Below are 15,032 nucleotides of genomic sequence, written 5' to 3'. Positions count from 1 at the left end.
CTGAAATCTTTAGAATATGTTTTATTCTTTTTACTCTATCTCTGAGAAAATTAGTTGACATCTACTACGGAAAAGTAGATTGTATACTCTGAAACTTTTAGTGATTGCTAAATATAGAAAGTGAATATGTGGAATAGGAAACTGAATATTTATCTAATAATTAGGTAAAATCGTAATAATTTTTTAAGATTGTGTTCTACAAAATTTAGAAATAGTTTTCTAATGATTTTAGAAATTTTTAAAACAACCCTAATAACAACCCTAATCGTTTTCGTTTAGTGGTGTGTTAAACCGTTTTTTCCCATTTCTTTTCACCATTTTCGAGCCATGGCAATGCACATCTATGTTAAGAGTGGAGAGTGGAGATTGTTTGACAATCATGAGTGGAGGTTTATTATTGATGAAGACAATCGTGGAAGATTACTAACTTTGGAATCGAGTACAACACATGAAGAATAGAAGATTATGGTTTCGGAAGCCTATGGAGTAGAGCCTAGTATGGTTGATATGGAGCTAAGTTTTTTACCCACAGATCTTAGTGCTGATTGTCCTCCTGTCGTTATGATGAATAATAGTCAGGTCACAAATTTTCTTTCATACTATAAAAAGAAGAAAATAGTAAATTTGTGTGTGACATTCAAAGGTGGTGTTGAGGATGTTGGGAGCAAAGTCATATTGGATTTGAATAAAGAACCAGGGGTTTCAAGTGTTGAAGATGGCGATGGTAGACCGAATGAAAACCTTTATACATTTGTGGGTACTGATGATGCCAAACGGAGGGATGTTTTAGGGAAGAAAACATCCGACGAAAACACCGGTTATGGTGTTGGAACGTCGTTGAAAGGTGTGAGCGTAAGGAAGGGTCAATATTTCAAAAGCAAGGAAGTGTTACAAGCAACAATGGAGTTGTATGCTATGAGGTACAACTGTGACTGTAGGGTTACGAAATCTGATATAATAGTATTTTGGTGTATACGCTGGATAGAGGATGTTTGCAAATGGAGTCTTCGTGCTGAGTGTTTAAATGGGTCTACGTATTTCAAGATAAACAAGTTTGTGGGGGACCATACTTGTGCTCTTTCGAAGAAGAAGAAATTTTGTAGGACACCTTCAGCTAAAACAATTGGACATCTCATTATGCAGAATTATGAGGGTGTATTGGAAGGGCCTAAACCGAATGATATCATTAATATTATTCGTACAGAGTATGGTTGTGATTTAACTTACTCTCAGGCATGGGAGTCTCGCGAGTATGCAGTGAATGAAGTTAGAGGAATCCCTGAGAAGAGTTATGGTAAAATACCAAAATACTTGTACATGATACAAGAAGCGAATCCGGGTACCTATACAAATTATGAAGTTGATTGCGACAGTAGATTCAAATATCTGTTTATGTCTTTTGGTCAGTCAATAAGAGGATTTTACAAGGGAATGAGGAAAGTTATTGTGGTTGATGGAACATTTTTGAAGAACAAATACAAAGGAGTTCTACTAGTTGCTACAGCAGTAGATGGGAACTCTAATTTGTATCCAATAGCATTTGGAATTGCTGATTCTGAGAATGATTCTTCATGGGCGTGGTTTTTTGAGCAACTAAAGGTTGTTATTGGAGATGAGAAAGATTTATCTTTCATTTCAGATAGGCATGTGTCAATTAGCAAATCACTTGATAAAATCTATCCATTGTCTACTCATGGTATTTGCATCCACCACTTGATTGGTAATGTTATTACATATCACAAGGGAAGGGGTGTGGCTGATTTGGTTTTAAGAGCGTCTATAGCTTATAGAGTTGCTGAGTTTCAAAAAAGTTTTGGAGACATTTGCAACATCAGTCCTGCGATTGGAGAGTACCTAGAGGATGCTGAGGTTAAAAAATGGGCTCGATGCCATTTCCCTGGATACAGATATGACCAGAACACAAACAATGCTGCAGAGTCGATCAATTCAGCTTTGAGATCACCTAGAGAGTATCCAGTAATCCCTTTACTAGACAGCATCAGAGAGATGTTAACACGCTGGTTTTTTGAGCGAAGAGAATTAAGTGCCAAGCAGAAAGATCCTTTAACTGTTAAGGTGGAGAAAAAGATGTCAAGAAGAATAGTGAAAGATAAATACTTTAAAAGTTATCCGATTGGAAGAAACATAATACAGGTCAAAGCGCATGGGGTAGACTTTGTGGTTGACTTGGAGAGAAGGACATGTACATGTGGGAAGTTCTAAATGGGCAAACTCCCTTGCAGACACGCCATCAAAGGAGCTTTTGATATAGGCAATGATCTATATCCATATGCTGATGATATGTATAGTACTACCAGTTGGAGAGAGTACTATGAGGAGACTGTTAATCCAATAGGTATTCCAGAGAACGAATGGGGCGTCCCTGACCATGTTGAGGCTGCAAAAGTTTTACCACCTGAAGCAAGAAGACACCCTGGTAGACGAAGGAAATGAAGACATGAAACGGTGGAAGACAAGATAAGAGCGTCTCAACAATCACAATCGTCAAAGAGACACAAGTGTAGCCGTTGTGGTAAAGAAGGACACAACCGATCAACATGTGATGTCCCAATATAGGTAAGGTGACTTGTTTTATTCTTTGTTATGATTTTAAACCATTCCCAGTTTATTTTTCAAGAAGACACCCTGGTCGAATTTTTCATTTCTAGTTTTTGTTTAAACTCTACTCTTGAGTTGTCAAGACTGGCTTATAGATTTCATTATTCCCAATTTATAGTTGATTTATTCATTTCTACCTTTTGTTTAAACTTTATCATACACAAACATATTCGGCAAAAAAATTATGATCATTGTGATAGGTTAACAAACCATAATTTGATGGTGAAGGTCAAAAGGGAAAAAAGCAAACAAATTTCAAAAAAACAAAAAAAAAACATGATCATGTTCATACGCTCAACCTAGTAATTTGCTGCATCCAATCATGAGCATGCACAATATCACTAAGATCACCATCATCTTCTTATTGCTGGCTTTTGCTTCAGCCAAAGCATCCTCTATCTTCTCAAATATCTTCTTTTCCATCTTCTCATAAAATATTTTCTCAAACTCCAATCTCTCAGTTTGAAATCTTTCAGGTGCTTCTCAAACTCAACATTCTTTGCAGTCAGTGTCTCTATCTCGTTGACTAAAGCCTCATCAACCCATTTAAAGGTGTGATCATCGTTCCTAAGCTACAAGAATCCCAACTGTTATAATCAAAAATTTAAAATATACAAAACGTGTAAACAAATCAATTTACCTTGTTTGATGCAGCAAATCCACAACGATAGTATCTCCGGTAAGGATTGGGATCAGACTTTGATATAAGTGCTATAATTCCTTCCCCGCACCAACATCTCCTTGGAACACCAATCACTCTTACTCTTGAACGGGAACTATTTGATCCAGTCGAATTGCTTGATACATTGCTCATCTTCTTCTCGCAATCGATAGGGTACTAGGTCGATATTAGGTTTCTTTGAATTTGGGATTTATGTGTTTCTTTGTAAAGAATCGGGTTAAGTTTATAATTTATGATTAGCTCTCAAACCAAATTAAAGAAACTCGGTTTGGTTTTAAACGAAATTAAAGGAAGTGAGATTTTGGTATTAAACAAAATTTAAGAAATTCAGGTTTGGTATTAAGCCAGACTTAAAAGTATGTTTATTGGTTTGATAGAATTGGTGAAAAAACCATCGACATCCTAAAGAGATGAAACAAAAAATCATATCATATATTAAGCTAAAACAAAAATCATATCATATATTAAGCTAAAACAAAAAACAGAAATCATATCATATATTAAGCGAAAACAACAAAAAAACCAAAGTCATATCATATATTAAGCTCAAACAAAAAACAAAAATCATATCATATATTATGCTAAAACAAAAAAAACCAAAGTCATATCATATATTAAGCTAAAACAAAAAAAAAACCAAAGTCATAGAATGTGTCAAACTAAAGACATAGTAAAAAAGATGAAACAAATCAGTCAATTTCGATATGGTGAGACTCAGACTTTGGAGGGACATAGTTCTTCATACGCTCAAGTAATATTGGATCCTTTGCAGCTTCCCACAGATCGACAGCAATCTTCAAGCGCGCTTATTTGATGTTCTCATCGCTCATCAAATCCAAACTTAGAGATTGCATATGACACTCAATGTATTTCAATGCATAGACCCCGCAATCGCTATGCGACTTATTCAAATCGGAGAGCATCTTCATGTCTATGATTTCATATTGGTGTCAAAAGAGATGCTTTTCCATTCACCTTTGCATTAATTTCTTTCAAAATCCTTGGGATGGACGTTGCGAAACACTCGACATACCTTCTATTCTTGTGTCCAGCACAGTCAAAGACTTCAACAGTTCTTAAGACAAAGTTAACGCAAACAGAAATCCAGTGGTTGCTGTTGATGCAAATCAGAGCGTATATCCTGTCAACATCTGTACCCCATTGTTTTCCTATCTTTCCGTGAGAAGAAAACTCACCATTAGCATACTCGAGAAGTCTACTATCCCATTTGTGCTGCCGCTTTGTCTTCAAGTACTTGGTGTATTCCACTTTGATTCTCTCACTGAACATGCCATTCGTGAAACCAACACGGTCTGACTTCATTTGACCTAAAGATGTTTTCTCCCGGAATAAGTACATCATCGCATCCATTTCCTTGAAAACAAATAAAAGTGAAATTTAAATTTAACCATGGTAAAATAATGAACAAATTAAGTATTGAAAAAGTCAAGTTTATACTCACTTGATTGTGCAGCCACTTGTAGTGAGTAATGACACGGTCGAGCACTTCATGATTAATTACCGATGGACCCAACTTAAGTTGCTCGTGACTGTGGAAAAAAAATAGTAATATGTAAGCTAAAATTTTTAAAATCTGGACAATTATAAAAAAATAGTAATTTGTAAGAACACGTACCTATGATTCCTTTGCCATGCTTCCAAAGCATTCCATCTAACTTCGGAAACGAAAACCAAATCAGCATCCTCGTCATACTTTCCCGCATCTATTGGAGGATCAACTCCAGGTACACATGGTTTTTGCGAAAGATGTCCTACTGTTTTCGCTAAGAAATCTTAAGTGCCCAATAAATCCTGACTTTCAATATTAAGGTCTATGGCCCCCGATTTGGTGAACAAATCATCGAAAAGAAAGTTATCTTCCTGTCAATGAAAAGATCAAACAAAGTTTAATGTTTACAAACAAATAAATCCAAACAAAGTTTAATGATTACAATACAATACATAAGTTCACAAAGACAATTACAATACTTAAGTTTACAATTAGCCGAATAATTTCAAAAAACTTACAAAGCCGAATGTTTAAAAAAAAACAAAAAAAAACATAACCGATTTCCAAAACATTAAAACGAAGACAACTTTTACCAAGTTACTTTTTACGTACCAAACTTTTTGGTTGAACGGATGGTGATTTCCCCTGTTTCAAAAATAAGAATCAATAAGTTTGACAAAATCATTACATATACAACACCAAAGCATATAAATTATTTATTGACTTACCACATCTTTTGGTTTAAAGGATGATGGTGTGGCTTGTGTCGAAGTTGATGCTATAGTCGATAGTATCTCCTTCACTTCTGATACATCCTCCTCCACCTTCTTCAATCGCTGGCTTATTTCTTCCTTAAAAGGCTAGAAAGAAGCTTCAAACATACCTTTAATGAATGACTTTATTTCTTCATCAAAACCATGAGTGAACGACGTTGCGGCTCGCTGACATAGGAGTTGCATTTTTCGACTCTCTGCACCATGATCAATCTGCTTCGTCTTTCTCTTCTTCGTGCTTGATGCTCCCACATTTACATCTTCCTTCTTCTCGCTACTCTCCAACCCAGACAATTGATTGTCTCCATCACTTTCCTTTTCAACATGATCATCTTCGTTTACAACCTCCTCTATCTTCTCTTCTTCAACATCATTAGATTCAACATGACCCCACTCATGGTCTCTAAAATCGTAACCAGATCGCACCAAGTCGTTTACGTTTTTGACTCCCACATCATCGATCTCATCACGCCTAAAAAACTTTATATCATCGATTATGTCAAAATTTCCTGACCTCGAGATGTATGGATAGACGATATCCTACCAAAAAAACAGTAACAAAAATTTTGGTTAAGCAATAGTAAAAAAACAGAACCATATTCAGACCATGACAATTAAAGAAAAATAGAGAAAATTAATTACTAACCTTTGGTCCAAACGATTGCTCTATGATGATAATGTCTTGATAAGACACTTTTGCAGCTCCCTTCCAGTTATAACATCTAGCACCGTTTGTGAATTCCTTGTTGATCTTTTCTCCCAACAACTCTCCAACCACTGGAATTGCTTCCATAACCCATACTTGAAGTGCAAAGGAGAAGCCATTAAGAATATAACTGTTGGTCTTCTTCAACTCCTTTCTTGTGTCCATGATCGAGGTCACAAGGTAGTCAAAAGAATGCAAACCCCAAGGATAAGCTCTCAACTTATCAAAATCCATCACCAACTTGATGTATGACAGAGGGATCTTTTTCTTCTCGTCCTTAGCCATTACCAAACCAGCTATGACGCACACATATACAAATCTTAGCTTGTCATCAGGTTCCCACTTGGGAGCTTCTACTAGGTGCACATCCATCAGCCGCTTAATGGTAATCTCCCCATCTCTCTTCAATAGTCTAGCCCAAAAACCTTTATCCTTCTTCCAACTGTCTTTATTCCAAGATTTCAAATCTAACCTGAAATCATCCTTGCTTTAGCGGATAACCGATCGGATTTTGGTTCGGATCAGTTTAAAACTAAAATCCAAATTACACTCAATATAAAAACCAATCGGTTTTAACAGAGAAACCAAAATCGATCCAAATCGATTTTTTTTGGATCGGTTTAGATTGGTTTGTTCGGTTTCGGATTATATGCCCAGGACTATTAAATACTTCAACAACAACGCTAATATTTTTCAAAAAAAAAAGAAAAAGAAAAAACAACGTTAATATGAAATTGATTATAAAAAATTAAATGAATATACGTAAGAGTCTGGTTTTGATGTAACGTACAGCCACAATAAAATTCAGGAACTAATAAATCATCCTATGTGTGAAACAGTTTGCTGAGAGTCTATTTGGGTTCCAAACAGTGGCGGACCCAAGAAAAAAATTAAGGGGGTCAATTTTATAAAAAAAAATGTATTCGTGTTATAGGGGAAAATCAAACTCGGTTATTGGGGGTCAACCTAGAGGGTGGGACAAACCAATTTTGCTACTCATACTTACATGATTTACATACAAAAATAATTATTTTACTCTTTTAGGGGGGGTCAGAGTACCCTCTACCTCCTACATAGGTCCGCCATTAGTTCCAAACTTTGAGAAAAATTAGGGTTGACAGCCTTGCAATAACAATTTATGTTTTTTTCCCTTTTACCCGATCATATTTCAAGCAGGATCATCAATTTTCAATTTTAATAGTATTCAAAAATATAAATGTGAGTTCAGCCTCAAAGACGGAGTACAATAAATTAAATCTTCATAACCTTTTGTTTGGATACATACATGATAGGGTTAGAACTTCAAACAACAATATTCTTGCACCAAGCAATATAAACATAATATTTACCTCTTCAGCATCTTATCTAGAAGTAGTTGGTTTGAATTAGTCGTTTGTTTTGTTGTTTGATTCAGTCAGTTTGAATAAGTCTTGTGTTCCTGAGATGTAGGAGGCAAATCCAAGTTGTTTCAGTTTTTTAGGATCCACTTTGTTGAGCCCTTTGGTCTATTTAAAGAGACAAAGTAGCATTCTCAAGTTTTAATAAGTACAACGAGTATTTTCAGTTCTTTTGAGAGTTTTGGTCTGTGCTACATTTAATAAGTAGTATCAAAGCCATTCAGAAAATGGGTTTTAGATCAAATCAGAGAGTGAGAATGAGTGATAAGGAGGTTAGCATTCCAAAGTTTGATGGTAACTATGAGCATTCGACAATGCTAATGGATAGAGTTGTCAAAATGGGCTGTCCACGTCTATTCTGATCCGTCCAATATTGACCATTTGGATGAAGGACACATAATTGATCATGTCCATTAACGACCATGCCTATTAAAGACCATGCTTTTATGGGCTGTCCATGGGTGTCTATTGGTCAGAATATAACAAATTATGTTAAATGAAAAAAATGAACATATATTTCTAAACACAAAAATGTCTAACCACAAATGTCTAACATATCCAAAGATAAATTTGACACAAATGTTTAAAGTCTAAACATAAATATCCAAAGACATTTGAACACAAATGTTAAAGGTACATAATCCAAAAGAATAAACACAAATGTCTAAACACAAAAGTCTAGAATGTTTCAAACACAATGACACAAAGGTTTCAAACTCTTTCTCTTTCATTTTCTTCTTTAGCAAACTCATATGGATCAACAATCTCTTCAAAACCTTGAAACTAATTTCTAGCGCAAATTAGAGCTTGGACATTAGAAGGAAGGAGTGAACTTCGATACTTGCTTAAAACCCGACTTCCAATGCTGAACGATGATTCTGCAGCTATAGTCGTAATAGGGATGCTAAGGATGCCACAAGCCATAGAAGACAGTTTTTGAAAGCGGCTTGTATTGTCCTTCCTATATTTCAAAACATCCATGCTCTTAAATGCCATTATGTTCAAAACTGGTTCATCCAAGTACTTCTCTAGTACTGACTTACCATTAGCACCAACTGTTTGGGAGATGAAAGCATAAAATCCCTGGAAATGTATAAAAACATAAGACATTCAAATCATGATTTAAAACAGATCATGAATGTTACAGCAGTTTGAATCTCAAACCAGAAGATGAATCAACAGAGCTCTAAAAATAGATCACAAAAGCAAGTGTTGTAGCAGTATAAGAACAGAAGCAAAACACATACACATACAAGTACATTTTCCTCTAGTTTGTGTGTTTATCATGTAGTGTCAATTTGCACAAACCACTCATTATCACACGTAACAGAAACAGCTCGAAACAGATCACACAAGCAGCTCAATACAAATCACCAAACAATTCAAAACACAATCACTACAAAAACTTATCACAAGACAAATTCATGATTGAAGCAATTTGAACAGAACACTTACATCATATCCAGGAAGAATATTTTGCTCCAATGTGTTTGACTTTGAATTTCCTGCTCCGTTTTATTTTGTTGGATTCTTTTTATAAACATCAAAAGCTTCTTCAGCTTTTTACGCAAATGATCTACCCTTGCATTACTAGTTGAAAAATCTAAGGTATTGAAGCAATACTCTATATAAGTAAACTTCAATCTAGGATCAAAGTCCGCAGCTACAACAAGTATGTCACTATGTTCCTCCCAATACTTGTCAAATTTCTCCTTCATACCTTTCACCATCTCACAAATAACGTCGTCATAAGAGTACTCCTGAGGTTTCAACCAAGTTTTATTTTTTTATACTTGATTGAAATACAAATTAGCAGTTGGATAAGATGAACTAGAGATCATATTCGTCATCTCTGCAAATGGGGTCAACAACTCAAATATCAACTTTGCTCTTGTCCACTCTACATCAGAAGGGAAATATTGATAACTTGTATCAATCCCTGCAAGATGGCGAAGTGCTTCCTTGTACATGATTGCTCTTGAGGGCATAAGGTGAGTTGAGTTCCACCTAGTTGATACATCCAAAAGCAGTCCATCCCTAGCATCAATTCCCATGGTTTCCACAAATGTTTGAAAGGACTGTTCTCTAGACTCACTCACTCTCACAAACTTAACACTATCCTGGATTTTCTCTAGAGAACCATCAATCACTTCTAATGCTTTTTGCACAATCAAATTCAAGATATGTGCAGCACATCTCATTTGAAAGAACTCTCCATTACACACCAAAATTTTCCTAAGCTGCCTATTGAGAATTTTTTGCATGTTTTCATTTGATGAAGCATTATCAACAGTAATTGTAAATACTCTCTTCTCTAATCCCCATTGCACACCAAAAATTTGTGGCTATTCCAGCACCGGTATGTGGAGGAGGAAATGCACATAATGATAAGATTTTTATCTTCAAGTTCCATCCACTATCAATTTAATATGCAGTCAAAAACATGTAACCTTCTATCGTTATTGCATTCCAAAAATCTGTTGTTAAACAAAATCTAACTGAAATTTCATCCAAGATCTTTCTAAGCTTATGTTTCTCTTTCTCATAGGTCTTTAAGCAATCAGCCGCTGCAGTATTACTTGACCAAAACTCTATGCTGGAATTTTCATATTGAAAAGCCTCCCTAATTCTTCTGTACTCAACGAAAGAGTAAGGCAAATCATGTTCAATGATTGCCAATCCTATCATCTCCCTAAAAACAATCATATCTAACTTCCTTTCACATGAATGAGTGCTTCCTGGAGTCTTTAAGAATGTATTCAAGTGACGTAAGAGAGTAGTGGTGCCATTTCTATGAAGATTAATGCAATAAGTATGCTCGCATTAGGTGCATCTAACATTACTCTTACCATCATACAATTTATCTCCAATAATTTTAAAACTCTTCCAATACTTTGACCTTTTACATTTACCTCTAGTCTTGACAGTCATGCTTTCAGCCGTACTCACTAGTGAATCTAGTTCTACAGGTTCCTCTTCATGCAGATTCATATCCTGATCGAGCATCTCATCCGCACTCACATAATCATCTTCAAGGTTCATAGTATCATCCATCTGAAATAACCAAAATCCATAAAAACTTAGCAAATCCACTTATATGTCGCTACAAATTTCAAACCATCATAAGATTTTAAGAAGACCCAGTTTCAATCTAATTCAAGAAAACCCATTTTCAATCTAATTCAAGCTAACCCAGTTTCAATCTAATTCAAGCAAACCCAGATACAAAGAAGTTAAGTTAAATTGGAGAAAACAATCTTACCACTGGAGCAATGTTCTTGTGTTTGTCTCTTTCCTCTGGTACGAACGGAGTGAGTAGAAGAGCTTCAAGGTCGAAGAGAAAAAGAGCTTCGAGGTGGAAGAGAAGAAGACCTTCGAGGTCGAAGAGAAGAAGAGTTTTAAGGAGAAGAAGAGCTTCAAGGTCGAGGAGAAGAAGAAGAAATCGATTTTCTGTTTTTAATTTTTTCCCCAAATCGATTTTGACCTAGCTTTTTAAGTGTTATGGGCTGCCCATTGTCCATATCGTCCATCCATTTTTGTATGTGGGTAATAAAGTGGATCAAGATCATCTAGACCCGCTCCAAATATGGGCTTGTCCATGACCTGTCCATAATGAATTAGACATAGGCGGACCATTAGTAATGGAGAACATGCTAAGGTCGAAAGAATGGTGGAATCTTATCGAGACGGGGATCTCAAGACCGGAGAGAAACATGATCTTGTTCGGACCGCAAAGAACAGAGCTTGCAGAGATGAATCTGAAAGATCTCAAAGTGAAGAATTATCTATTTGCTTCAATGGATCAGATGATCCTTAAGACCATCGCTAAGAAAGACAGCTCAAAGGACATATGGGATTCCATGAAGACGAAGTACCAAGGGAATCTCCGGATTCAGAGTGCTCAACTACAGGGATTGAGGAGGAATTTTGAAGTGTTGGAGATGAGAGAAGAAGAAACAATCATGAAGTATTTCTCTCGTGTGATGGTGGTAGCTAATAACATGAGGGTGATGGCGGAAGATACGCCAGATGCGAAGGTTATTGAGAATCTTAAGAACGCTTGCAGAGAGATTCACGTATGTGGTTTGTGCTATTGAGGAATCCACGGACATCAAGAAGCTCTTGGTGGATGAGTTGCAGAGTTCTCTCTTGGTGCATGAAAAGAATATGCGCAAAACAATGTGTGAGGAGCATGCTCTTAAGGTTGAGGGTCAAAGAAGAGGTCATGGAGGTTACCAAGGCCGAGGAAGAGCATACCGAGGCGGCTAATCTGGTAGAGGTGGTAGAGTTTGAGAAGATTTTGACAAAAGCAAGATAGAGTGCTCTAAGTGTCATAGAATTGGGCATTTCAAGAATGAGTGTCCAAGCTGGGAGAAGAATGCAAACTACGTTGAGCTAGAATAAGTTGTGTTGCTGATGGCATACATTGAGCTGAACAAAGCAGAGGACAAGCATGTGTTGTTTCTTGACTCTGGTTGCAGCAATCACATGTGTGGTACCAAGGCGTGGTTCACAGAGTTTGACAATACGTTCCGTAAAAACATTAAACTCGGCGACAACAGGAGCCAGTAAAAACTTAGGTCTGACGAGGAGCCAACATTATGGCATGCAGACTTAGGTCTGACGAGGAGCCAGTAAAAACTCAAGGTTTAGACCTATGGGTAAAAGAAAGTCCAAAAGTCGAGAGCAAATAATGCCTGGAGCGTGACTTTCCGTAGATCGGTCAGAGGAGTGCAGGCCGTGGAGACGGTTGCACGAGAGTCCTTGGCTGATGGTTATTCGAGATTCGAGGATGAATCTATGTTGGTGGGGGAGAATTATAATACCCGCAAACCAAAACTGTGCGTTTTGGGGGAGGGTGTCGATCGACGCCAAGGGGGTGTCAGTCGACACCATTGTTTTCTGGTTCGACCAGTTCGATTTAATTATCGATTTGGACCGGTTTGGTTTAAGGAAACCATTGAACCGAGATATAAAAGGGAGAAATCGACCTAAGGTCGTGTTATGTTTTTGTCTCACGCCACTTTGAGAGAAAACAAAGAGAAAGTGTGTTCTTGAGCTTTTTGGTGATTTCTGGGTGATTGGTTGGCTTTTCTTGGGAGATTTGAATCTAGGAAGAAGCTAGAAGGTTGCTGGGAGTGTGGGATTTGTCATTGTTTGTCAGATTCTTCCTGCAGTGAGGTGAGTGCATGACCATGGCTAATCTAAGCCTGTGATTCCTTGTTCTTGCTTGTTTGTTGCTGTGTTTGTGTGTTTTTCTTGTTGGGATTGATTGCTACAGGTTCCTACGGATGTATAAGGCTTGGGTCTCGAGTATTGGACGATTTGGTGAAGTTTGGAAGCGAGATTTGACTCTCGGCTTCGCGGTTGCAGAGGGAGTGTCGATCGACACCAATTGGTTTCTGTCGACACTAGTGAAGCAGCATCGATCGACACTGTGGGGTAGTGTCGGTCGACACCATGAGCCAGTGTAGGATCGACACTTGGCTGGTGTCGGTCGACACCTCCCTTCCAGCGAGTTGATGTTTGTTTTCCTGGTTTGTATGCTTTGTTTGTTGATTGTTTGGAACATTAGAATTACTGTTGCTTGTGTGTATAGCCCAGTAGATGGGAGGATTGCCTCACTGGGTGTTTATAAAATACTCATGCATCTCAATTTGTGTTTGTGGTGCAGGTAAAGGCAAAGTGTGATCGTGGAATCAAGGCAATGAAAAGGAGGATATTCTAGGGACTCGATTGGATGTTGTCTGGCATTGCTAGGTTGCTAGAGTTGGATCATTAGAAGTATTGCTAGGTTGTTGGTTATGTGATTCTTGTTGGTTGAATTTTGGATATTGTTATGTTATAATTATTGGATTATTATTGGATATTTATTGGATATTGGTGTGGTTATTTCTGCTGTTGATTGTGATTGTGGTTAGGTGGCTAGTGGGTATAAGACCACCAATTGTAGTTTATTTATTATTATTATTATTATTATTATTATTATTATTATTTTTTTTTTTTTAAAGTCGGGTCGATTCAGAGGTCAACTTGCAAAAAAAATTACTTTGAGATATTTTTTTCACAAAACCCTATATATATAATTTATTTATGAATTAGTTATGATTTCTTCTTGCTTCAAAGTTCAAACAATTAAGAAGATTCGAAATTGGGATTTTCTTTTTGGTATGTGTTTAACAACGTAAACTAAATATCAATTAGTTTATTTATTATACACATGTTACCATCAAGATGACCTCTTTTCCAAAAAACTGATGCTGCATTACGTGATTCTCATTTCTCAAATTAAGTTGGCGATCATATGATTTAAAATCGATTAAAATAAAATGTTTTTAATAAAAATATAATTAATTTTTAATCATCAAATATTTGTTTTGTAGTTAGTAGGTAATTACTAATTTTTTTAATCACTTCTTTAGACACCATTTGTTTCATTGCTTACGAAGAATTGAGTCTGTTGACTGAAATCAAATTTCTGATTTTGTTTCCATGTTGTAAAACTTTTGTTACCATGGGACCAATTTTATTGGTTTAATTAGAATCTACGATTATAAATTTCATACTTTTACTATTTTTTTTCTTGAATAAATGTAAAAATATATTTAACCGAAAAAACCTTTTTTATGCATCTTTATTTTAAAAAAAATCCAAATTGAAAGTATATAACAAAATACACTTTATTTGTGGGACCAAATATGAAGATCAGCGGCATACTTGTGTGATCTATTATATTAAAGCACAAGTGAAAACATCACATGTTCATTCTCAGGCACGGATTACTATTTTGTCATTAATGAAAGTGTCCCTGACGTTGAAATATTTTGCCTATTTTTGCATTAAAAATAAATAAAAAAATCGACAGAATAATCTAATTACACAAAAAGTTATTTGCAAAACTAGAATTTGCTAAATTAATCCCTATATTTTCCGGAAAACACCCTTTTTACAACTATAGTTCTGTTTTATACTACAAATTCTACAGATTTGAGATAATTAATGGGCTTAGATTGTTTATAGATAGATCGATGTTAATCTAAATATTAATGGCTTCTGCAGGAAAAAAAAAACCCGATAACAATACACCTCCTTACTAGAAACCCTAAAAAAATAGGTCATTTACAACTATAAATACAATGCTATAGTTTGCTTTCACCATAACTCAACAAAGAAAGAAAAAAAAACTCTCTTCTCTTGAATTTATAGTTTTATCAATTTCTATAATTCTTTCATCATGTTCTCAAATTTATATTTCTATTCCGATCTTGCTGTTTTTTATGATTCATCGACTGATCCTATTTATTTTCCTGTTCATATAGTGCTTTCTTGGAAAGCAAGATCCACA

At 36.0% G+C, this 15,032-nt stretch overlaps 1 protein-coding gene and 3 pseudogenes across 2 annotated transcripts; 1 reads left to right on the top strand and 3 right to left on the bottom strand.

Moving 5' to 3' along the window:
* The first annotated feature begins 1,137 nt into the window (after positions 1-1,137).
* On the top strand, positions 1,138-2,577 carry LOC147919591 (uncharacterized; annotated as a pseudogene).
* Positions 2,578-2,913: 336 nt separating this feature from the next.
* Positions 2,914-3,433, bottom strand: LOC147919590 (uncharacterized protein At4g04775-like; annotated as a pseudogene).
* A 460-nt stretch (positions 3,434-3,893) lies between these two features.
* LOC147919589 (uncharacterized) lies at positions 3,894-5,177 on the bottom strand (annotated as a pseudogene). The gene is made up of 3 exons (XR_015592344.1): positions 4,938-5,177; positions 4,764-4,851; positions 3,894-4,675 (listed from the first exon to the last, which is right to left on the bottom strand). The product of XR_015592344.1 is annotated as an uncharacterized LOC147919589 (transcript).
* A 169-nt stretch (positions 5,178-5,346) lies between these two features.
* Positions 5,347-6,761, bottom strand: LOC147919588 (uncharacterized). Its single transcript, XM_087506612.1, has 3 exons — positions 6,231-6,761; positions 5,540-6,124; positions 5,347-5,456 (listed from the first exon to the last, which is right to left on the bottom strand). The coding sequence occupies exons 1-2, from the start codon at positions 6,660-6,662 to the stop codon at positions 5,672-5,674; spliced, it is 885 nt and encodes a 294-aa protein (XP_087362738.1). The 5' UTR covers positions 6,663-6,761; the 3' UTR covers positions 5,347-5,456; positions 5,540-5,671.
* Between the last annotated feature and the right edge of the window lie 8,271 nt (positions 6,762-15,032).

The sequence above is a fragment of the Camelina sativa genome, chromosome 20 (assembly GCF_030686135.1).
Source record: "Camelina sativa cultivar CO46 ecotype springtype chromosome 20, ASM3068613v1".
Classification (NCBI taxonomy): domain Eukaryota; kingdom Viridiplantae; phylum Streptophyta; class Magnoliopsida; order Brassicales; family Brassicaceae; genus Camelina; species Camelina sativa.
The sequence above is the reverse complement of the archived record's forward strand: the minus strand, read 5'-3'. Positions and strand labels throughout refer to the sequence as shown.

Bases quoted from the DNA above. Each gene is read 5' to 3' on its own strand.
- LOC147919588 (XM_087506612.1), bottom strand. From the start codon at position 6,662: ATGGATGTGCACCTAGTAGAAGCTCCCAAGTGGGAACCTGATGACAAG. The intron at 6,125-6,230 runs GTTAGTAATTAA...TTTTTTTGGTAG, and splicing joins AGCAATCGTTTGGACCAAAG to GATATCGTCTATCCATACAT.